General features: G+C 46.7%; 1 protein-coding gene across 2 annotated transcripts in view; it reads right to left on the bottom strand.

Moving 5' to 3' along the window:
* Window positions 1–23,469, bottom strand: part of HM13 (histocompatibility minor 13) — a 32,904-nt gene that overhangs the window by 1,629 nt on the left and 7,806 nt on the right. Inside the window, exons 3-12 of one of the 2 annotated variants that reach the window (XM_069073893.1) lie at window positions 21,921–22,003; window positions 13,753–13,841; window positions 12,195–12,280; window positions 11,924–12,049; window positions 11,300–11,357; window positions 10,030–10,113; window positions 8,606–8,642; window positions 6,832–6,934; window positions 4,337–4,422; window positions 83–248 (exon numbers count right to left, since the gene is read on the bottom strand). In XM_069073893.1, the coding sequence (XP_068929994.1) occupies window positions 98–248; window positions 4,337–4,422; window positions 6,832–6,934; window positions 8,606–8,642; window positions 10,030–10,113; window positions 11,300–11,357; window positions 11,924–12,049; window positions 12,195–12,280; window positions 13,753–13,841; window positions 21,921–22,003 (903 nt within the window). In that variant the 3' untranslated portion in view covers window positions 83–97. Of the gene's footprint in view, window positions 1–82; window positions 249–4,336; window positions 4,423–6,831; window positions 6,935–8,605; window positions 8,643–10,029; window positions 10,114–11,299; window positions 11,358–11,923; window positions 12,050–12,194; window positions 12,281–13,752; window positions 13,842–21,920; window positions 22,004–23,469 lie in introns of those variants that run through there. The other variant, XM_069073894.1, reaches the window with a different exon arrangement.

The following is a 23,469-nucleotide window of genomic DNA, read 5'->3' as shown; positions in this document are numbered from 1 at the left end:
GGCTGGCTTGGGGGGGGGCAGGAGGAGAAAGGGAGGTGAAGGGGATGCCCTACCTGACAGAGCAGAAGGGAAACAGAGGGAGAAAGGGTGCTGGGGACTACAGGGCGCTGGGGCTGTGTGGCCGGCGGCGGCGGGGGCAGGCCGCTTTCTGCTGCATGGAATCCGCAAGGCTGGCGGGCGAGCCCGAGACAGTGGGGAAGTGGGTAAGCCTCGGAGTGTGTGGCAAGATTTCAGCAGAAGATTCATAGCTGCAGGAAAGACAGAGAGGAAGAAGGGAGGGAAAAGAGGAGGAATCACAGAATCTTAGAGCTATAAAGGATCTTAGTGACCATTTAAGTCCAACCCCTTTGTTTTACAGATGGGGAAACTGAGGCCCAGAGAAAGGAAGGGACCTGCCCAAAGTCATACAGCAAGTTAGTGGCAGAGCTGGGACCAGAACTCCAGAGGAGGGCAAAGGGAGATGAGGAAGGAGAGGAGAGAAACAGGGAGAAAGACCAAGGGTAGTGATGGGAGTAGATTTAGAGAGGGGCAGAATAATTCTGCTCTTCTACTCAGCTCCCTTTCCAAAGTCTAGAGGTGCTGCCTGCGTCCTCCTTCAGAGACAGCTATGGCTGAATAGGCATCAGAGATAAGTCTCAGTATGGCCAGAGAGAGACTGGAGGTGCTGCATGTTATTAACAGCCTGATGTGGTCCTTGAAGGCATGGGGCCCTACATAGTCACAGGCTCCAAGAAGATTTTGGGGGGTGGGAGAGAATTAAAGGACTTTGATCTGGTGGGACCTTAAGAGAATATTCAATACAGCTTTTTAATTTTCAAATGAGGAAACTGAGGTTCAGGTTGTCTTAACTTTGAATCTGAGGTTTTTCCACTATATTACTCTGGCTCCTGGGGGTTGGGGAAGAACTAAGTTACCAAGTTTTTGTGTATGTATACATGCACGTGTGTGCATGCTGTGCTGGAACATAATCTTATGTCACCTCTAAGAGTGAATTCCTAGGAAGTAGAGGTGCCTTCTAGCAGGTTTCTAACTTAAGCACCTGCTGTCTATGGTCTCCATTCTCCTTGGCTTCCTGCCCACCCCCATCCCCCAAAATGGCCTGAACAGCACCAGAAACTAACTCTGCCTTAGCAGAGGACCAAGAATTGCAAAGGAAGTCAGAGATCTTATTATGTCCAACTTATTTTATAGAGAAAGAAACCAAGGTCCTGAGAGAAGTGATGATGACATGCTCAAAACCAGCTAATATTTTTTAGAGCCTTAATGTTTTCAAAGTACTTTATATATTTTATCTATCTGATCCAATCCTTACCACAGCCCTGGGAGGGAGGTGCTAGACTGCCCCCAAATTAGAGATGAAGAAACTGGGGTGTGCAGAGGTTAGGTGACTTGCCTTGGGTCACACAAGCTGGTGAGCATCCCAGGCTGGATATGAACTCGGGGCTTCCTGATTCCAGGCCCAGCTCTCTAGCCACTGAGCCACCAGCTGCCTCATCTCACAGGGCGTGGTCAGCTGCAGAGCTAGGATTCCAAACAGGTTCTTTGATGTCCCCTGGCATGTGGGGATATTAAAAACACTACTGATTTAACCATTTAGCCTCTTTTAGCCTCAGCTGCCACCTCTGTAAAATGAAGGGCTTAGATGAAAATGCCTAAGGTCCCTTCCAGCTCTAAATTAGTTCCTGACTTTGCAAAAATAGGAATTATCATTATAAATAATGATGATAATAATGATGTTTTATCTACCTTAGAAGGTTTCTAACCTTCCAATGCCACTTACGTGTAAGTACTGCTATTAATATGCTTTGTGAACCTGTGGTCCAAACCCTGTGCACTTTCCACCACAGCCCTTCTGACTTGACTGACCTTGGGCTGTCTGTCCTCAGTGGGGCCTTGGCCTCCTCAACTCCCAGCACCTGCCTACCATCAGGAGGGGGTGGGGGCCTGGAAGGGAGCCAAAGCCTAGAAGGGTGCCAGGGCCTGTCATATAAGGGACAGGGTGTGGGAGGCCTGACAAGAGGGAATCAATGTGCCCCTGTTTCTCCTAGCCCCAGGGTCTGGCCCACTCCTCTTTCCCCTTCACCCCACCAGGAGACACGGGCCTGTGACCGTGAGCCCTGCTGGCTTCCGGGGAGGGAGGGAGGGTGGCGCGGGGGTGGGAATGAATCACGGGTGTGTCAGCAGCACGGCTCAGGGCGCCCAGGTGCACAGGAAGGCCAGGACCGGGACGACTGGTGCCTGCAGCACTGGGTTCCCAGAGAAACATCAAAGGCTGAGCAGGTGGGGAAGGGACAGGGTGAAGACCTGGCCAATAACCTGGAGGGATGCGGGTGGTGGTGCTGGGGGAGGGATGGGCCATATTTGACCCCCCTGGGTGGCAGCTGCCCATGATGAGTTATTTTGAGGGTCCCTGGGGGTGCAGGGTTGCCCACCTGCCATCTCTTTGCAAGGCTGAAGGATAGGGGGTGGGGTGGGAAGGGAACAGCTCTCTGGGGCAGACGTTGAGGGAGTCATATCAGCCAGAGACAGGACTATGCTGAGGGTAGGACAAATGTGGCCTTCAACACAGGCTAGGGAAGCAAGGGAAAGGCACAGGAGATTAACTATGTACTGTCACAATTTTGGTTTGAGTCTAGAAGTCAGGATATATAAAATCACAAAAAGTTAGGAACTGAGAGGACACAGATATAGTTCTTGGAACATATCATGTTGGAGCTAGAAGGGGGCCTGACAGGTCTGATGCCTTTGTTTTACAGAGAACATTTTTCAAGAGGGAAGGTGGTCAGCCTAAGGTGACTAAGCTTGGGGAAGGAGGGGATAAGAAGCACAGTTTCCAAAGGCCTAGCCACAATGCCTTAGCCTCATGCACAGAACAGATCTGAAGCTCTGTCTCCAAGTACCAAGCCTAGAATTATGCTTATGCCTTTTCAAAGAGAAGATCCCACCCTCCAAATTACTCTACTCTTTGCCCCACATAGCAAGAACCTGAGGAAGATGGGAGTTTTCTCCTGGAGGCTTTTCCTAGAATTCTGTCTTCCTTCAAGGAGAGGCCAAGCCCAGAGGAGACATTTGTGGCCCAGAAAGCTATGCAGAGCCTATGGGTGGGCGGGTGTGGCTCCGCCCCGGGACATAGTGTCTCTAGCCTGGACGGTCCCCCTGGAGCTTTTCTAGGCTCCCTACGCCCTGACGCGGGTGTGAAGCTGCCAAGTGCAGACCCTGCCTTGTAGCCGGGGTAAAGTGGGGAAGGGATCTGGAGCTGCTCTTTAGCTCTTATTTTTTTTCCAACAGGGATAATCTACTCAGAGAATCCTAGAATAAGAGCATTAGGTATGGGATGAGTACAGAACATGGGAACAGACAGCAGCCCTGGAAGAGACCTTCAAATGCAGAGTGTGACCAAGTCGAAATATGACAAAGAATATGAGAACTAGAACAGACCTTAAAGACTGTCTAATTCAATCAGTTCACTTTGTAAGAGAGAACATGGGAGTCCAGAGATAAAAAGGACTTGCTAGAGGTCACACTGCAGGGCCCAGGTGGGCTCCTTCTAGTCTCCCAAAGCTTTCCTGTCAGCAGCCACTGTCCAGGGGAGGGATCACATAATCAAATTTAGGGCTTGAAGGGGCCTCAAAAGCCATCTAATTCAAGTCCCTCATTTTACAGGTGAGGAAACTGAGGCTAGAGGCCCAAGTTTTACACAGCTTAAACATCAGAGGTGAGATCTGAATCCAGGCCTTTCCATCTCTACGACTAGCACTCTCTTCTGCAGGCCATCTAGCCCCTTGGGGCCTGGGGCAGGCTCTTCCAACAGCTTCTACACCTGAGACAAGCTGAACACTTCACTCAGTCTCACACTCTGTCTTAGTGGCAGAAGTCATTTCTTTGTCAGTCTTGGATGGGCATGGGAGCCAGAAAGCTCACTGGCTCTGAGATGCTTTGTGCTGGACATTCTACAAAAGCAGTCCCTATCCAGAGGGAAAGAAGGTGGCTCAAACCTTGTGGGCTGCCCCTGCTTGGTCCTCAGAACTGCTTTGGGGGTGGGTGGGTATGATGTACAGTTCAGCTAACTGCCACCCCAACCATCTGGGGGAAGGGAAGGCTGGATCCAGAGCAAATCTGCCACCAGAACCTACAGACAGGTTCCCACGTATGGGCAGAAAATGCCAGAGAGTAATGTTTCCTGGGAGACGTGTACAAACACTCCACTACAGTTCTCCCCCAGCCCACAACCTCTGTAAGGCAGTGCCTTTACCCCTGGGGCCCATTGGCTGCACCTGTGAACACACCCCCAGGCCTTCCTATGCTGTGGGAATGGTAGCCTGGGCCCACCCCTTACCTGAACATCTCCGTGACTTCTCCCTTTGCCAGCGCCACCAGCAGGGGGAATCCAATGCAGGCAGGAACCAGATAGAGCAAGGCTGGCTGTGCGGGTGGGGGAAAACACAGAGGTTTATCAGCTCCAGGAGGTTATGCTGGGAAAAAGGGGATTTTCCCTAGGAACTCTGGGGGAAAGCCTTGAGTGAATGAGCAACCATGGGCTCTATTTGCTTTACAGAAGTAGAAACCTAGCTTAACCTGGCTCTGATGCTAATACCTGACCACGAGCCAGTCACTTGGTTTCTCATCTGTTAAATGGAACAAAACTGTACTACCTACCTTGAAGATTTGTTGGGAAACTGCTTTGAAAACTGTGAAGCAATATAAAACGTGCATGCGTGTGTAGATAGAGACAGGGAGATAAAGAGATGGGGAGAGAGAGGAGAGAGCTAGAGGGAGGAGGAAGGGAGAGAAGGGAATCAAGGAGGGAGATAAAGGAAAGTAAAAGAGAAAAAGAACAAGAAAGAAAGAGATAGAGAAGAGCAAAAAAGAGAGAAGAGAGAGAAGGGAAAGTAAAAGAGAAAGAGAGACAGCTCTTAAGGTTCCATGATCCTTTCCTCCACACTTTCTCTTCCTCCTCTTCTCTCAAACTTCACATCCAAGTGGTCCTCATTGTTCGGCCTTGGCAGGAAATCTCAATGCTAAAGAAAATGGCCTGAGAACTGTTTTCTGAGCTGGTTCAAGGTCACATCTACAAGAGTGTTATTACCTGCCCAAGGTCTTGCAGCAGACCCTTGGAGCTTCTATTTCTTGGGGCAGATGGAGACATGGGCTCAGGGAGATGCAGGACTCAGGGGAGTCAACTGGCATCATTGCCTTTGTCAGACAGCAGATGTCTCCCCTGTGGGTCCCCCCTCCCCACCCCCATCTTCCTGCCCCCAACTCCCTCATTTCCCCTTCTTTCCCTTCAGGTACACAGCCTACAAAGCTAGCTACCGTGTTTCCCTGATAAGAAGACACTGTCTTATTATTTTTTTGGACAGAAAAACACCAGAGGGCTTTCAGGGGAGGGCTTATTTTAATGAACATTGACAGCAATTTTAATAAACAGGTAAATGTGAACAAAAAAATGTACTTTTATTCAATATGAATTCAATAAAGAACAGGATGACGCGCTCACTGCTGCAGCTCTGATTGGATGCAGCTCGGAGCGCAGTGTGCGTTTCATGGGGGGGGAGGGGGAGGATGGTGCATACAGAGGGTACCGTAATGTAGCGTGTAGCACAGGGGATCACCTTCAATACAGTAGCAATCTCAATAGGGCTTATTTTTGGGATAGGTCTTATTATCAGGGAAACACGGTATGTCTTTTTCTACCAACAAGACCTCTGGAAACCCTGTGTTAAGTCTGTTCCCCTCTCCACACACGAGTTTCTTCATCTGTAGAATGGTCATTGCTTAGGTGACCCTGAAGGTATGTTCCAGCTCAGATATTCTATGCTCTATTTGTTTGGCCCCTACACAGCTTCCTAGTGTTACCCAGCTGGGCAGCAATAGCAAGGACTGGTGGTGGGAAGTGATGAATACTGCGTGCCCAGGGAAGATCATCCCCCTGCCCCTCCACTCCCTCCAGGGATGGAGCTACAAAATTTATCCAAAGTTGAAAAGGTAGAACTGTTGAGGAGGAGTGGTTTGTATGCCAGTCCCAGAAACAGGAGTAATGGCTCTGACAGACTTATCACATGACTTCAGGGAAGGCATTCTTCTATACTCTGCGCCAGTTTCCTCCTCAGTAAAATGAGAGAATTTGTAGTCATGTATTTTAAGGCTAGAAGGACCCAAGAATTTAGTCCAACTGCCTCACTGGACATTAAGAAACCTGAGAACCAGAGAAAGGAAATGACTTGACCAACATCTCAAATGTCTGAAGAACAGTACCACGATTCAAACCCAGGTCTTCTGACTCCAACTCCAGGACTCTTTCCACTGCCTCCCTCCCCCCGCCCCTGAAACTAAATTCAGGAAGGATCAAAATAGACAGAGAAAATGTTTGATTCAAAAGAGGCATATGCCAGTCTACAGGACCATGATTCTGTAACTGCAGGTTTACTTGTGGGAGTACCGGCCAGATGGGGAGTGCCCTCTGCTGGTGACACCGGCTATCGCCCCTCCCCCCCATTTCTGTTTCAGATTTCAAACTAGACACTGATGGTCCTTTGGAGCACTAAGGTTTACAAAGAACTTTCTTCTTAACAATCCTTTCCATATAAGGAAACTGAGATGCGGAGAAACTAAGTGACCCACTCAAGGCAGCCAAGGCCAGATGGACATGAAGTCTTCACTTAGGACTTCACCCTCCAGGTGCAGGACTCTCTGTACGTCCTGCTGTTTGTCTTACCAGGCCATCCCAACATGGACTGAGGGCAGAAAAGGTGGGGGTGGAGAAGAGAAGGGTGGCGGTTAGAACTCAGCTCCTGGGCTCCTCATCAGGAGTGGCTTGGCCCTGTCACTTACCTGGGCATGTTTGAAGACGTGCATAATGAAGATAGTGAGGCCCAGGCCAAAGATGTAGGCCACGAAGCTGGTGTAGAAGTAGGTGTGTGTGTTCTTCTTCAGGCTGCAAAGTGGGAGACATGCGTTAGGACAGCAGGTAACGTCCTGATTCTATTCCCTCCACTGTATCTTTAGTCCTCATTCTTTCAGGGGTCTTAGAAGCTGGGAAGGAGAAGATTGAAGCTTCTTGCTTTGGATGCTACCTCTCTGCCCCCAAGAAATGTCTGGCATCTGTCCCCTCTTCTCCATCTCAATGGCTTCCACCTGAGTGTGGTTCTTCCTTATCTAGTCCTTGAATTATCATGATAACCTGTCTCTCCCCCTCTAACTCATCCTATTAACTATACCTAAATCATCCTCCTATAATCAAGCTCTGAAAATACTTACTCTACCCTTCTCAAAAATCCTTCCCTGGTTCTTTAGTGCTCACTGGGTAAAGGCCAAACTCTTAAAAGCCTAGCAATTGATGTCCTCCACAATCTGGCCCCAAACTATCTTTCCAGCCTCATTTTCCACTACTCTCCTTCATGCTGATCTCCAGCTAACCTGGTGTTCACACCACACTCCCCATATACATTCCATGTTGTCCTATGCCTCTGCTTTTACTCTTCTTCCCATTCCTGGACCATCCTTGTTGCATCTCTAGCATTGAAATCCCATCCTCTGAGGTCCAGCTAAGCTGCCCCCTCTTTGGTGAACTTTTCCTTTTCCCTTCTGGTTGGCAGTGAATTTTGCCTCAAATTTTTCTGGTCTTTCCTGTGCATCTGCCACATTTAGCTGTGTATTAGTTTTCTGTGTCCATGTCCTGTTTTCCCTCCTAGACTGAGTTTGGTGTGGGTGGTGTCTTATATCTCCAGTGCTAACACAGTGCTTCCTATGTGGAATGTACACAGGTAATGTTTGCTGTAATGAACTGAACTGAATTGAGCAAATTGCTTACTGTCCAAGTTCTCTTATCTTGGCTGCTTCAAAACTCATTGTTTTAAACACTCCAGTTAAAGAGCATGGGGCTTTCTGACCAATACCTATTAAATGTCTGCTGAGCTGAACTAGTCACCAGGCTGCGGGCTCCAGGGAGGCAGGACCTGTGTCTTATATGAATCTGAGTTCCCTTACCACTGAGCACAGTGCTCTGCATAAAATGATTTAAAAATGGTCACTCAGTGCTGAAAGATTGAGGTTATCATGGAGTCTCATGGCTCCTTTTATGCCCCAATCTTTCCCCCTAATTCCGTCAACACCAAGATTTACTCTTGGCCCACAATGTAGCCTTGGCTGGTCAAGGCCGGTGAAAACAACCTTCCAAGATTCTTCTCCTGATTCTCCAGGTCTGGGTCTCCGGCCACCCACATTAACCCTTGTCTTCCATCTTGAGGACAAAGGGACTCCAGGCTAGGAGACAGGAGGTTGCCATCCTGGGCCAAATACTTCCCCTCACCCTGCCTCAGCTTCTACCTCTGACTAATGAGGAAGTTAGAATACAGAGGATCTTAGGTTTTTTCAGTTCTAAGATAATTATGTTCTAGACCTTGGAACTAAGGCTGACTTGGTCCAGGGCCTGCTAACTCCCCATTGCCTAGCTTTGGCTTTCATAAAGTTCAGGTACTTTCTTTCAGGTGTGTGGTAATAACATTATGGGAGGAAGAAGGGGGTCAAGGTAGTATGGAAAGTGGCTGGAACTAGCTTTGGCTCAGGACACCTTAGTTCTCTTATTTGCCCAAGTTTCTGGGCTCACCTGATGTCAAAACGCAGAAGTAGAGCAATGAAGATACCTAAAAGAGAAAGTAAGAGTCAGAGACTGTGGGTGGGGGCTACCTGGGAGGGAAGGGGGCTACCTGGGAGGCAGGTGCTGCACAGCCCTCAACACATCTCTTAAGCTCTCTGAGCATCTTCTTCATCTGAAAAATGGAAGGGCTGGGCTACATGAGCTCTATGGTCCCATCCAATAAATACACTCCAAAGACACCTTCCAGGTGCATGCAGGTATGTTTCTATGGGGTTGGGGGCAGGAGTGGGAGCAGCCCCAAGGCAGGCAGAGACCAAAGAATTCTTGGTGCTTTGCATACGGAGACAGTGCCACCTGGTGGCCAACATCAAGAAGTGCTGGCTCTGAGAGCTTAGCTTCTCAGGTTCTCCAGCTGACTCACGACTGGACTCTGGGCAAGCTGCTTCCCCAAGCTGGTTTCCTCCTTTGCCAAATGGATAATAACCACCAGCCTTCCTCTTTCACAAGGTGGTCATGAGGATCAAATGAGAATGGACTGGAAAGGTCTCTGAAACTGCAAAGTGCCCATAAAAAGGTTTTGCCTTAGTTTTTTCCTAGGGCAAGGTTTGCTTCACTTGATTCTGTATAATTTTTGTTAAAATGCCTAAGTCAGGTCTCTTCAGGGTGCCTGCCCAGCAGCCATGAGCACAGACACCCCTGCACCTGTGTGTGACCACACCTGCAGGTAGCACTTGTGCAACTAAAGGTCAGGCTTGCAGGTCAGAGGCAGGAATGTCTAGGTGCCCAGGGTGAGTTGCATACATGTCCCCTGTCCTCTTTCAGTAAGACACACACAATGCACATGTATTCAGTAGTAACCATTCAGGTATCCATGGCTGGTTGCAAACACACTTAAGCAGTGGTCTCAGGTTCCAGCACTGTCCTTGGCACTTGGTACAGAAGAAGAAGCAAAGGCCCACTGACTGACTGAGAAGCTGAATTACCCTTTCTGGAGCCTCCCAGTCTGGCTGGGTGGCACCCATTTGATGCTGGACAGATGGCTACAGAAAAAGAATTTTCTGAGGGCATCTTCCCTCAAAGCTGCTTACTGCAGAAACTGTATGGCCTGTCTTGTGGCATAAAGTCCGGGCTGGCACTCCAACTTCAACATTAACCAACTGGCCAAATCACTTACTCTCTGAGCTTCAGTTTCCTCATGTGCCAAATGTAGATAGCATTTACTTAGCCTCCTCCACAACACAATATGAATATAACTGTGGTAAAAGTGTTTTATCAGGAGCTATAGCTCCTGATAACACTAGGGAGAAGGAGTTTGAAGAAGAAACGGGCTGGTGGATGGGCTGAAGAGTGAAGCTGTTTGTGTCCTCTCTCAGGATAGACTCTCCTATGATTACTGACTGCCCTTCCCACTCACCCCAAAGCTCAAGCATTACCTGGAATGACGATGTCTCCCAGCCCCAGCATGGCAAAGTTGTCAGCCTCCAGCCCCTTTTCCAGGAGGTCTTGGGGGAAAACCACTAGAGGAGAAAAGGAGGCAGGAGAAGGGCCTTAGCTATTATTTAGTCAAACCTCCTAGGAAAGAGCAGGATTGAATACACTCATGATGGAGTTCCCATGTTTGACTAGCTCAAACAACTTTGAAAAATAGGCAGAGCCCTCAACCAAGGAGTCAAGAGCCTTGGATTCACATCCTGGGTCCTTTACTATGTCAGCTATGTGTGCTTGGGCAAAGTATTTTCCTACTCTGGGCCCCTGTTTTCTCCTTTCCTTTGAGAGACAGGATGATGGCATGGAAAGAACACTGAAATTGAAGTTAGAGGTCCATGAGACTTAGAGTAGCTAAGTATCACTGTGGGTAAGAACATTGGATTTGAAGTTAGGAAAGCCCAAGTTCAAATCTAACCTCATACTTTTACTAGCTGTGTGACCCCAGGCAAATCACTTAATCTTCTTTTTGCCTCAGTTTCCTCATATGTAAAATGGGAATAACATACCTCATAGGGCTGCTATGAGAATCAAAAGAAAAAACATATATATGGCTTTGTAAATCTTAAAGCTCTCTACAAATGCTGTCATTATTATTATTATTAATTTCTCAGCCTCAGTTTACTAATCTCTAAAAAAAGGTTATTGAACTGGACGAATTCAGAGGTCTCTCCTACTCAAAGGAGGACAATCACAGCTGTGTATCTTATTTCACAGGGCTATTGTTTGAAAAATGCTTGGGAAAATGCTATCTAAGTGTGAACTGTTATTATTTTTAGTAGCAGTTATTATGGGGGAGGTGGGTTAAATGATCTCTAAGGTTCCTTGCACTCCTAAAATCTAAGATCCTATAAATTTAGCCCTACTACAGTTGGTACTGGATAGTTACATCCAGACATGCCCGAGGAAACCCAATGTCAAAGGAAGAAAGGACACCAGCACCTTGAAATACTGGAGCCTGAGCCTGGGACAGGCCTGGGAGCAGAAGTTCTGGGATTGAGCAGGGTGGGCTTCCCCACAGTCTGTGCCCACTCCCAAGCAGTGCCTCTACTGTATCGTTGAATGCACCCCTCCTCTCCCGATAGCTTTATTTTTGTCCCTTCTACACCTGGGCTTAAAAAAAAAAACAACTTTGCATGCACAGGATGGGGGAGACCCCATTTCCCTCAATTAGGGCCCAGGGGATATGGGAGGTCCCTTGGGCAGGGGTTTACTCACATTTTATTGGTGCCTCAAAGGACTTAGCCACAGTTACCATCACATTGGTGCCAAAAACCTATGAGTAAGAGAGACCCAGAAGGTAGTGAGGTGAGAAAGAAGGTTCCTACAAACCCCATTCAAGCAAGGGACTTTGCATCATCAGGAAGGAGCTGGGACTTCCCAGAAGCTCCTCTCCATTCTCTGCCCCACCAGACTTTGGTTGTGGCATTTAAGAACTAGCATTGTTACACTGACCTTAAGAAACTACAGTAGCGGAACAGAGACCTGGATTAGGCGTCAGAAGGCCTTGCTTTGAGTCATGGCTCTGACAATGATTAGCTGTGAACCTGGGAAGATCACACTTCCCATCTCTGATCCTCAGTTTCTCCCTCTGTAAATTAGGTTAGGCTAGATGAGACCAGAGATCTAGGATAGGAAAAGGCCTCAGAGGTCACTGAAAACAACCCCCTCATTTTATTTACAAAGATGATGTCTAAGGTCCCTCCCAGCTTGAACATTCTTTGACATCTTTTTCTGTGAAACAAGAACCAAGCTTTCAAGGAACAGGAACAGCTGAGAGTACTTCAGACTGACTCCTGTAAGCCCATCCATCCCAGAAAGCCACAGCATGGGGCAGCTCACCCAGAAGATGTCGTAGACAAAGAGGCCTCCGAGCAGGATGCAGCCTGTGCTGACATTATTGAGGTGCAGGAGCTCCACTCCGTTGAGGGAGAAGGCCAGGCCAAAGAGGTTGTTGGCAATCCAGTGCTGTTGGAGAACAATGTACCCCACCCAGCCCAGGAGGTGAAGCATGCTCCTGACAGAAGCTGGCGTCTTCCCTCTTTCCTCCTCCCATCCATCACGCCAAGTGGGTGCTGCCACAATCCAAGACCATGCCCCACTGCCCCCTCACCTTCCTTAGCAGGTACCAGATGCCGATGATACTGCTCAGGGTCAGGCACACGAGATCCTTGCTGTCAAACTCATAATTGACAATTTCTGCAGCAAGAGGGGAGGGGGAAGGGAGGAGAAAGATTGTCATGCCCAGGCCCTTCCATGGAATGAGTCTGTATTCTTCATCTTCAGGCATTTGTGGGGAACAAGAGGCATGTGATAAGGGCCTGAGTCTTATGAAGGAAAAAGCAATGCTTAGTAAGAAACTGGCTCCTTTTAAGGATTAATCATCCTTACTAAGTATGGGGTAAAACCTTTCTCTCCTGAGATATAACCTATAGGACCAAGCAAACTTCTGGCAGCTCTAAAGTGAAGGCAAAGGAAAAGAATGTCAAGGTCAGGAATAAAGAAACAGGAGGGGAGTGGCTAGGTAGCACAGTGAACAGAGCACCAGCCTTGCAGTCAGGAGGACCTGAGTTTAAATCTGGCCTCAGACACTTAACATTTACTACTTATGTGACCTTGGTCAAGTCACTTAACCCCAATTGCCTTACCCTCCCTGCTCCAAAACAAAACTCGTCACATCCTATTTCTGCTTAAAAAAAAAAAAAAAAAAGAAACAGGAGGAAGAACAATTTCATTCAACCAAAATTTACTAAGCATTTACAGGGCATTTGAAGCTCTGTGCCAGACACTAGAGAAGATTTGTTTTAGTTCAGATATGATTTTTGCTGCTCTCATGGAACTGAGAGTCTCATATGGGAATAAAACATAGATAGATAGTTATAATACACAGCATTCCACAATGAGTGTATCTGAGAGGTGTAAACCAAGCACTACTGAGGCCAAGGTGGGTCAGGCATCACCCACAGGAAGGAACCAAGGAAGGCAGCCTTCCTTGGATCAATCCATCCATCCATCAATAAATCAATAAGCATCTGTCCCTTCCATGTGCCAAGCTGAAAGTACAAAGACAAGTGGAACAGTCTCTGGCCTCAAAGAGGAGGGACTCTGACATTTATTATTAAAGGAAACAAGCTTAGAAGGGGGAGAGAGAGAGAGAGAGAGAGAGAGAGAGAGAGAGAGAGAGAGAGTGTGTGTGTGTGTGTGTGTGTGTGTGTGTGTGTGTGTGTGAGAGACAGTTCTCAAGGGAAAGCCCCCCTTAGAGGCTGGGTGGGTAAGAGGTTACCAGGGCAGAGTGTGACTTCAGGTCAGAAGCTAAGCTGGAAGGACTACTCTCCAGGTTAGAGAACGAGGAAGCAGGATGTGGAATGCTTCAAATATGGTGGTCTAAAGCCTGAGAAGATCCTCAGGGATAGAAATTAGTGCAAAAGGGGGGCGGCTAGGTGGCACAGTGAGTAAGAGCGCTGGCCCTGAAGTCAGGAGGACCCGGATCGGTTCCGGCCTTAGATCCTTAACACCCACACAAAAAAACTGGCCGTGTAACCTTGGGCAAGTTACTTAACCCCAACTGCTTTAAAAAAAAAAAAAAAAGAAATTAGTCCAGAAGGGAAAAAGAAATAAAAAGGCAATCAATTCCTTCATAGGCCTACAGGGATGTTGTCTTAAGGACCTACCTTCCTTGTTCTCCCCTGAGCCTTGTGTGAAGAGTAGCTGATACTGCTTGTTGGGGAAATTTGCTGGGAAGAACTTGTTCATGATGGGGCTGGAAAAGAAGAGAAAGCAGAACTCACATCAAAACAGGCCTGACCAGAGAGCATCAGCCTGGGAGACAGGGCACCCTGAGACTCCTCCTGGCTTGGAGAATCCCTGGCTGAGGACTGGGCCAAAAGAAAGAAGACTTGGCGTTATAGGTTCATGGGATTTAAAGGCAGGAAGACCATTAGAGAGAGCTTAAGTCAACTCTCCTCATTTTACATACAAGGAAAGTAAGGCTCAGAGATGTGATGTGATTTGCCCATGGTCACATGGAGAGTGCATACAACATGTTGCCTGGATAATACGGGGGCAGTTTCATTGGTCATGCTTGTTTGTATCTCATCTATGCTCTCCACACTTATGGTTCAGTGCTGGAATTTAGAACCTTCCTCTGGAGCAGCAGAAAGGTACCAGGCCAGGAGTCAAGGGACTTACAGTTGGGTCCCAGACCTACGATTTATTAGTCATGCAAGCTTGGGCTAAAGTTATCCCCTTTCTCTGGACCTGAGTTTCTTCACCTGTGAAATGAAGATTACCTGTCCTGCTCACCCGCTGTGAGATCCATGACAAATCAATTTGCAAACTGCATAGTGCTACTGAAGGGTGAGCATTTCCCTGCCCCTTGTCTCAGTGTCCCATTTGTAAAAGGGGATCATCATAGGACTAAGGGTTACTGTGTGAGTTTCCTTGACATATGGAGGACATTACTGATTCCTGCTTAAAAGCCAAGAACCAAGGACGCTCAAGTGCTTTGGAATTCACTGCCAGGAGAGTTGCTTTTCACAGCAGCAGCAACATCTTTCCATAATTTTTCAAAGTGTTTTTCTCCCAGCAGTCTTGTGAGGCAGGTTCTATCATTACTGTGTTTGAGGCTCTTCTGGGCAGGGAAGGGAAGATGACACAAAATTGGGACTAAAGAGAGAAGGTGGTTTCTCTTTCCCTGAAGGTGTCCATGCAGACGTGAATATGGAAACAGCGGAGGCTCCTTCTGTGTATAGTTTGGATTAGATGGCTGCTGACATCCTTCCTGAAAAAGGCATCTCAATGCTTGGCTGTCAGCCAGGAGCCCAAAGGCAGAAAGTGCTCTGAGGATGACGGTTCTCCCATCATTAGCTGACTCCCCTGCTTGGGCCAGTTCACCTCCCAAGTTTCCTAACTTGGGAAGAGGGAAGGGTGCGCTGTAACTACAATATAAACCTGACGTGGGTGTGACTCAGATGTTTTCAAACTGGCAAGAAGGGGCTTTGCCTTCATAAAGTGGCTATACTTCGCTGTGAGATTTGTGTATACACAGGAGTATCTTTTTTGGAATGTGCTGCTAAGGAATGAATAAATAGGGAACCCAGAGCAGAAATCAGGGTGAAGTTGGATCCCTCTGAAGCCCTGACTACACATATTACACAGTGGGTGGGAAGAATCGGAAGGACTGAAACATTTCTCGTTTTGGCTTTTCTATGTCTAATGTCTGATGTTGGACAAATGTACAGTTGAGTGCTAAACAAACTTTGGTTAGTGTCACACAATCACAGAAAGAATTAGAACACTGGAAGAGACTTCAGTGACCATCTGGTCTAAGCTATACACTAAAGGAGTCGTGACTAAGAAATATTCCACAAGTAGTCCTGGAGCCTTGGCTTGATGACCTCCAAGGAGGGGAACTCAATACATCTATGGCAGCGGCTCTCAACCTTTCTGGTCTCAGAACCCCTTTATACTCTTAAAATTATTGAGGGCCCCAGCTAGCTTTGGAATTTTTGGCTTAAAGCTATCAATATTTACATGAGAAATTAAGGTCTTCGTGTTATAAAAAGTTTTGACCTCACAACTCCCTGGCTTCTCAGGTAACCTCCAGACCAGATTCTGATTATCACTGCTCTGGAGGCAAGTCATCCCACTTCTCGATGGCTCTAATCGTCAGAGAGCATTTTTTGATATGGAGTAGAAAGTTGCCTATGCTACTCCCTTCCAGGGCTCCACGTTCTGTCCTCTGAGGCCGAAGAGGACCACTGTGATTCCTCCTCTATGCTCAAGCACAGCTATCATGTCCCCTGAGTCTTTTCTTCCTTCAGCTGATCCTCATGACATGGCTCGGGGCTCTTTGCCATCCTGGCTGCCCGCTTCTTTGAGCTCTCTGGCTTATTTACCAATGCGCTTCTTAAAGCCTGGCAGCCAAAGCTGAACCTACTACTCCAGATGAGGTCTGACGAGGTGCGAGGTCAGTGGGTCTGGAGCCCCTATTTCTGGACCTTTATCTTCTTAATGCAACCCAATGTCACATTAGCTTTCTTGGGTGACACATCACACCGCTGCTTCATTTTAAGCTTGCAGGCCACTAAGACCCCCAGATTCTCTTCAGGACAGCTCCGTTCTTTCCAGACCTCCCACATCTTATTCCAGGGCCAGCAGTCCCCTCATTTATCTCTTTCCTATTAGATTCAGTCTGCTACTCTAGCCTCTCAAGGCAGCTTGGGATCCTGCCTGTCATTCTACCTGTCAGCTCTCCCTTCCTGCTTGGGGTTCTGAGGAGTGTTAGCTATGAATGCAACTAAGCAGGTACTCAGGCACTGCCTTCCCTATGGACAAGCCACAGCCTGGGCCTAACGACTCTGCAGCCTGAGTAACTGAGTAAAGCTCCAGTGGCCAAGGTAACCTGCATGCTGCTATCAGGTAGAGCAGGAGTGCTGTGCAGGACACTGATACCAACACACACACATACACAATTCATACAGCATAGTGGTTATTAGGCTGGAGATCGAGGGAAGGGATGGTGAACTGAAGCAATGACAATAAAACATTGCCAATGGAAAGTAGCAAAGGGGAGGAATCTTTAGGTATCTTATAGTCTAGAACCCATGGAGTGTTTTTTTTCCCCTCAAGGATCCTTTTCTGCTTCTACAACTATCTTCCCTTTAGGCACATGATCATAAATTTGCTAGGTATTAAACTAGCTAAAATAGAGTAAATGATGTAGCTGGTGGCTCAGTGGATAAAAGCACTGGGCCTGGGGTCAGGAAGACCTGAGGTCAAATCCAGCCTCAGATACTTCCTAGATGAGTGACCTTGGGCAAGTCACTTAGCCCATTTGCCTCAGTTCCTCATCTGTAAAATGAACTGGAGAAGGAAATGGGAAACCACTCCAGTATTTTTGCCAAGAAAACCCCAGATGAGGTCATGAAGGGTTGGACACAACTGAAACAACAAAACAAACGGAGCTAAAAATTGGACTGGACTGTCTAGGACACTTTAATAACTTCAGAGTTCTGTTCCAAGTGTGCCTTTGTGTAACAGTATCTAAAACCATGTTTTTGTTATTGTATCAACACATTTTTCCTTTCCCTAGCTGAAATACTTAAGAAAATGGCTTACCTACAGCTGTCAAGTGGTAGAACTGATCTAAGTGGCTACACGCCATCTTAGCATACAGTGCTAAGTGTGATCCTAGTTCCATACATTGGGTCCCACATACTTCATAGCACATCTATCCTTACAAAGACAAATAGGGGCTTAATGAAACAGAGGACCAAAGTGGTGATAGGGATTGCTGATGTGGGCAAATGCAACCCTGCAGGAAGGGAAACCCATGAGTAGGCTGCTTATTAGTGCTCATGGAAGCCAAAATGATGGTTCTGAATGTCACCTCTGATTACTGAATGAATCCAGGTGTTTAAATGGGCACACTGAGGTTTGGAGAGGAATGGTCTCATGAAGGTAACGGCAGGACTTTTCTGAAAAGGCTCTACTGTTTTCCCTCTCCTGAAAAGAATAGCTCTCCAACTTAGCTAATCATAAGTCTATGATACCCCTCGAATAGTGGGAAGATATAGTACATGGACAGGAAATTTTGGACTCAGTCTTTACTAGGGATCAACACTGGAGTAAAGGACTGTGGAACTAACCTTCAGAAAGCCAAAGGGTGGCAAAAAGTCCCTCAGAGAAACATGCTGATGACAAAGGATGAGGTCCTAGTGTGGGTCAGAGTTCGGGGGTCTGCCTCTAGTACAACAGTGGGGAATGTGCAGCCTCAAGGCCACATGTGGCCCTCTAGGTCCTCAAGTGTGGCCCTTTGTCTGAATCCAAACTTCACAGAACAAATCCCCTTAATGAAAGTATTTGTTCTGTAAAAGTCGGACTCATTCAAAAGGCCACACCCAAGAACCTAGAAGGTCACAGGTTCCTCACTCCTACTCTAGGAGCTTGTTATATAGAATTAAATCTGAGCTAATATAACCTTTTAAGTTATATCTTTCCAACAGTGTTGGGGTGGGGTGGGTATATTAGAGAACCTTTCCCTCCAAATGTGACCAGGTTTGCTAACACTTCAAATTTTTTTTCACCCCTCTCCTGTGCCTCAGGAACCAATTAAGAAAAGGTCATAATGGTGACTAGGTGGCGCAGTGAATAGAGCACTGGCCCTGGTTCAAATCCTAAATTCAAATCCAGTTTCAGACACTTAACATTTACTAGCTGTGTGACCTTGAGTAAATTACTTAACCCCAATTGTCCTGCCTTCCCCCCTCCAAAAAAAAGAAAAAGAAAAAAAAGAAAAGGCCATACACCTTGAGTCCAATACTCTATGACTCAGTGTTTGAATGGTGGGAATTCACCTTAAATGTAGGATTTGCTTCAAGACTTTCACATTGGTGATTCTCAGAGGGTATGGCCAAGCTGTAAAATCAATTTCCACCATGTGGTCTAGAAACTGTGGAGAACTTAAACTTGTAATCACATGTGTCAGCTGGAATCTATAGAGGGTCTCATATCGTGCCACAATTTCCCATGGCAAAGAATAAATACTGTGCCAGGAACAAAAGAAAAAAAGTTTAAGAACTGCTACTCTCTATGGCACGTCCAGGTGGCCAGGAAGGCTTCAGTGTACAACTGGGCATAGCTGCACAGTTAAGTCAGTGAGGGTGGCAGTCAGAAAAACCTGTTTCAGGCTGAGCCTTTCTTACCATAGGCTGCCTCTGCTCTAAGCTCTGTGGCATTCCCCTCCCCTACTCCTGCAACTTTACATGACCAAAACTTCCATGCACTATACAAGCTCACTAACTGGCATCCCTGACTATGATATCAGAGACAGGAAACTAATGAGATGTATGTGACAGGCTCTCCCCCTGCCTATAAAGCCTCTGGCCTCCTAGCTACTGTCCTGTTGGGAGACAGGACTCACTCTGCACTGAGCCAAGAGACAAGAGAACCTAGGCTCTAGGCACCAGGTCTGATGGGCTTTACCGTTCCCTCCCTGCTCTTGCTATGAGCTGAAGATCACCTTACCCAAGGTCTAATAAAGTCCCTTAGCTGACTGTGGCATGGATGTTTTGCCCCTGTGGCTGTCACTTGGTATAATCTCTCTCTGTTGAAAGTGATCTGAATGGATCCTTTGTCTTGGACCTCTCTTCCCTTGCATGGCTTTGGATATCTCAGGTTAAGTAAGCCTTGTCCTTCCTTTTCATGAGTTAAAACGAACCTGCAATGAAAATCTATTGCTTTTAGCATCACTGAATGTGAAAACTTCTCTGAGTTCCTAAAAGCAGCTGCAGTGGACTGGGATACTCCCTCAAAAAAAGATCCCTTGGAAGGCTCCACAATTCTTCCAAGTGGGACACTGGCCTCTGCTTACGACAGATCTGGACTCCTGTTTGGGAAGTGCTATATTGATTTTTCATTAGTATTACTAATAGCAGAAGCACCTCACATTCTACAGCACTTGAAAGTTCCCCGTGCATTTTCTTCATTATAACTCTATGAGGCAGAGTGGAAAGAAGAGGGAGTCGAGATTCCAAGTTGAAATGGGTACCTCAAGGGCAGTGTCTCCTGACACCTGGCCCAGGGTTCCTTCTAGTACTTGAGTGTTTTTGAGGAGAGAGCTTCGATACACCATGAGGTTTCTTGGCAACAGTAGAGAGCACAGTAGGAGAGACAGGGCCAACCTTGGAGTTGGGAAAGTCTAGCCTTTAAGCCCACTTTTGACACCCACTGGCTGGGTGACCAAAGGCAAGTGGCTTTGCCTTGAAGTGCTTCATGTAACTTTCTGGGCTCTGGAGTCAGAGGTGAATCAACTATCTGCATTATTGAGGGTGGCATTTTCTCTAAACTGATGGAACTGGAGGTTAAACTGCCCCCAAATAATAAAAGCACCTAATGTTCTTGTGGCACTTCACGCTTTCTGTCCCACCATGTCACCTGGGCCTCAAAATTTAAATGGGAGGGCAGGGCAGAGATTTTATACTTGTTTTACAGATAAGACAACTGAGGTCCAGAGAGAGGAACTAATGGGAGTGAAAGGTGTCCCAGAGAACTGGGGGCAGCTGGGCCTCTGACTGGCTTCTAGGCCTTTCCCTAGTGACCCAGCTAGTAGAGGGGCAAAGTCAGCATTCAAACCCGGGTCACAGGTTATCATAGGATTGATAACTGGTATGGCACTTAGAACTCTTCAAATTCAAATATTTCTTTTTACAGAAGAACCTGAGACTCAGAAAGAAACCCCTTTTCCAGTATCACAAGAGAACTAAGAAACAGACCTAGGACTCAAAACCCAGGCTCTCTGGATTCCAAAATGCAGTGTTCTCTCCACTACAGGAATTCCAGGGTTCCCCTTCCTCCCTCAATCACATCGAGGGTCAAAAGAGGAAGCAGGACATGTGAGTCTAAATGTTTTAAAATGAAGATTTGGTGCTTTTCTGGAAGGAAGTGCTAGGAGGAAACCCCTGATGAGTGGGAAGGGTCCAGATACCAACATGACTTGCAGAAACCCAAACTATGATAAGATCTTCAGGCTGACCAGCTTCCGGAGTTGAAGTTTTGGTAAAATAAGTGCAACCTGTCATAGTCACACGACAGAGACCTCTCTCTTTAGATCAGGTTGGAAGGGTTGTCGCTACCCCCAGAACACCTTGAGAAGGCTGTTATAAGGGAACAGGGCATAGTGTAAAAAGCACTGGGCCAAGAATCTGGTGGTATGGATTCTGATCCTGGCTCTATTTTTAACTCTTGGTATAACCTTCAGTAGGCCTCAATTTCTTTTCCTGTAAAGTACAGAGGTTAACTTAAAGTGAGTGTTCTCAAACTTTTAAGTCCTCAGGATCCCTTTAACACTCTTAAAAATTACTGAGGACACTTGGAAGAGCTTTGGTTCATGTGGGTTATATTTAAGAATATTTATAGTATTAAGATTTTTTTTTTTATTAACAAAAATTTATTTGACTAAATAAATTCTAATATTTTTTCCCTCATGTTCTTTCCTCTCATGGAACTTAAGAGTCAGAGATCCTGCTTAACTTAATGATTCTACAACAGAATCATTCTTCCTCAGTCTGTCACTTGAGCTCTAGCCCATTGACCCCTGGTACATGGGAGAAGCACAGACCCACCACTCCCCAGCTTGGATCCTGAGGGCATCTTACCAATCTGTCAACCTATGTGTAAGAGGCTCTCTCCCCCAGCCCAGACTGACTTTTTCTTTTACAGAGAGAGTGAACACAGGCCTCAAGGACTCTAAAAAATGATGTCTTAGTATAATTATGAAAATAGTTTTGACTTCATGGATGCTCTGAAAGGTTTTCGAGATCCCTAGGGGTCCCATGAGCATACCTGGAGAATGATTGGACTAGATACTCTCTAAGACCCCTAGCTCTGACAGGATACATTCTATGATTTGGTGATTGTCCTTGTTTTTGCCCTATGCTGAGGCCTCTATCATTTCCAGAACAAAGCCCAGGGATCTGCACAGAGTAGGTGCTCAATAAATATTTGCTCATGAAAGGCTGCATGTGGAGTGCCAGACTTTGGACCAGGAGACGTTGGCTTGAATCCTGGCTTTTAACACTTTCCAGATGTGTGCCTTGCCTTGCACAAGCCACTCTATCTTTCTGAGTCTCAGTATCCTCTTCTGTAAAGTGGGGATGCTTTCACTACCTCCCAGACAGTGCTTCTGTGAGAAAAGTGCTTTGTGAACTTTAAATGGCAATACAGATATAAACTGCTGCTGCTGTGGATGATGAAGACAATGAGAAGGCAGCTGTGAGATCCCTCGTCCTCCCCTGGGAGAAAACTGCTACCCATATGGAAGAGGACTGGTCCCCATTACCTGATGGTGTGAGAAAGAGCCAAGATTCCCAGCACGAAGAAATACATGGACAGCAAGAGGTTGATGTACTCTTGAGAGAAGATCTGAGGTAGAAACAGAAGCAAATACACACACACAGGTGGTTGAAAGCATGCTCCCCTGTGGCCACCATTAAACCTAAGACTTGCTCCCCACTCTTACCAACCATTTTTCATTTCAGGCCTGGCATTACTGCTCTGTGGCAGGAGAAACAGGAGTGGGGCCAAGGGCTCTATGCAATCCTGGGTGTCCCCTGGCTCCCTGTGGTTTCCGAGGCTGGGGAAAGAGGGAGACTAAAACATGGCTCTCCAAAACCCCAACCCAGAATCATTTGCAGGATACATCTTAGCTTTACTCAGATCAGGAAGGTAGATTTTGCTGCTAAGTATCTCTACTTCTACCTGTATTCAATACCCGTTAAAAAGATGCTTTATTAGTGCTTTCTCTTTAAACATGACTGTCACTTCCAGTGTCTCTTCCCTCATCTAACCAAACCCAAAAGTAAGTATAACGAAGTAAAACAAAGCAATGTCTTGACCATGTCTGCCAATATTTGCCTTATTCTGCACTTCTGGTCCACCACCCCTCCATAGAGTGGTTGCTACATTTTAGCAGATGGAAAGGGCATGTGCCCAAATAGGCAGTAATTAAAAACACAATCTACTGGGGGCCTGACATATTATGTTGCCTTGAACTTTTATTTTTCCCCTTCCAATACACCATGCTCCAGCCAAACCGCACAATTTGCTCTTCTCTGTTCTTGTCACATCCTCTAGTTTCCACCCTTTTGCTCATTACTTTACTCTATGACTACAATATACTTTCTCTCAATCCCCTTCCCCCTTCCCCCACCTCCATTTGCTGAAGTCTCTCACTTCCTTCAAGGCCCAACAGCCCAACACAGGTGCTACTTCCTTCATTAAGTCTTTCCTAATAGCCCACCCCTCCCCAGTAGCAGCATTTCCTCTTCAAACTTCTCAAAACAGTTTGCCTGGATTTCTCTGTTCTCATTTAACTTTTCCCTGTATCACAGTAATTTGTGTTTGGGGTTTTCCCCTATTCCTCTAGGAGACTGTACACTCAGTGAGAGGTGAGATATAAATGGGTGGAACCAATGAGGCCTGCCTGGAACCCTTCAGGAACTGCAATTCAACAAGCATGACCTTACAGTTTAGTTTCCCATTGACAATTGACTCATCATTCTCCCCCTTGGGGGAAGCTCATGTTGGCAACTCTCAGGGAAAAGAAGGAGGCTTCCAGTCTGTAATAACTCCCCAACCTTTCTCTATTCAAGGCAATGCTAGCTTTCCTTATCTCCCAGGGGCGTCTGGAGGATGAGAAAATAATAATTCCCTATGCTATGACACTTTCAGTTTTAACAAATGCTTTACCTTGTTATTCCCTCCAATTTATAAGTGGGGAAACTGCATTCAAGAGACAGAGAGAAAGAGAGGGGGGGAGGGAGGGAGAGAGAGGGGGGAAGAAAGGGGGAGAGAGAGAGAGAGAGAGAGAGAGAGAGAGAGAGAGAGAG

This window comes from Petaurus breviceps, unplaced genomic scaffold (genome assembly GCF_028583685.1).
Source record: "Petaurus breviceps papuanus isolate PSGF00001 unplaced genomic scaffold, PetGlider_PUasm1.0 90879, whole genome shotgun sequence".
Taxonomy (NCBI): domain Eukaryota; kingdom Metazoa; phylum Chordata; class Mammalia; order Diprotodontia; family Petauridae; genus Petaurus; species Petaurus breviceps.
Note: the sequence above shows the minus strand (reverse complement) of the source record. Positions and strands in the feature narration are given on the sequence as shown.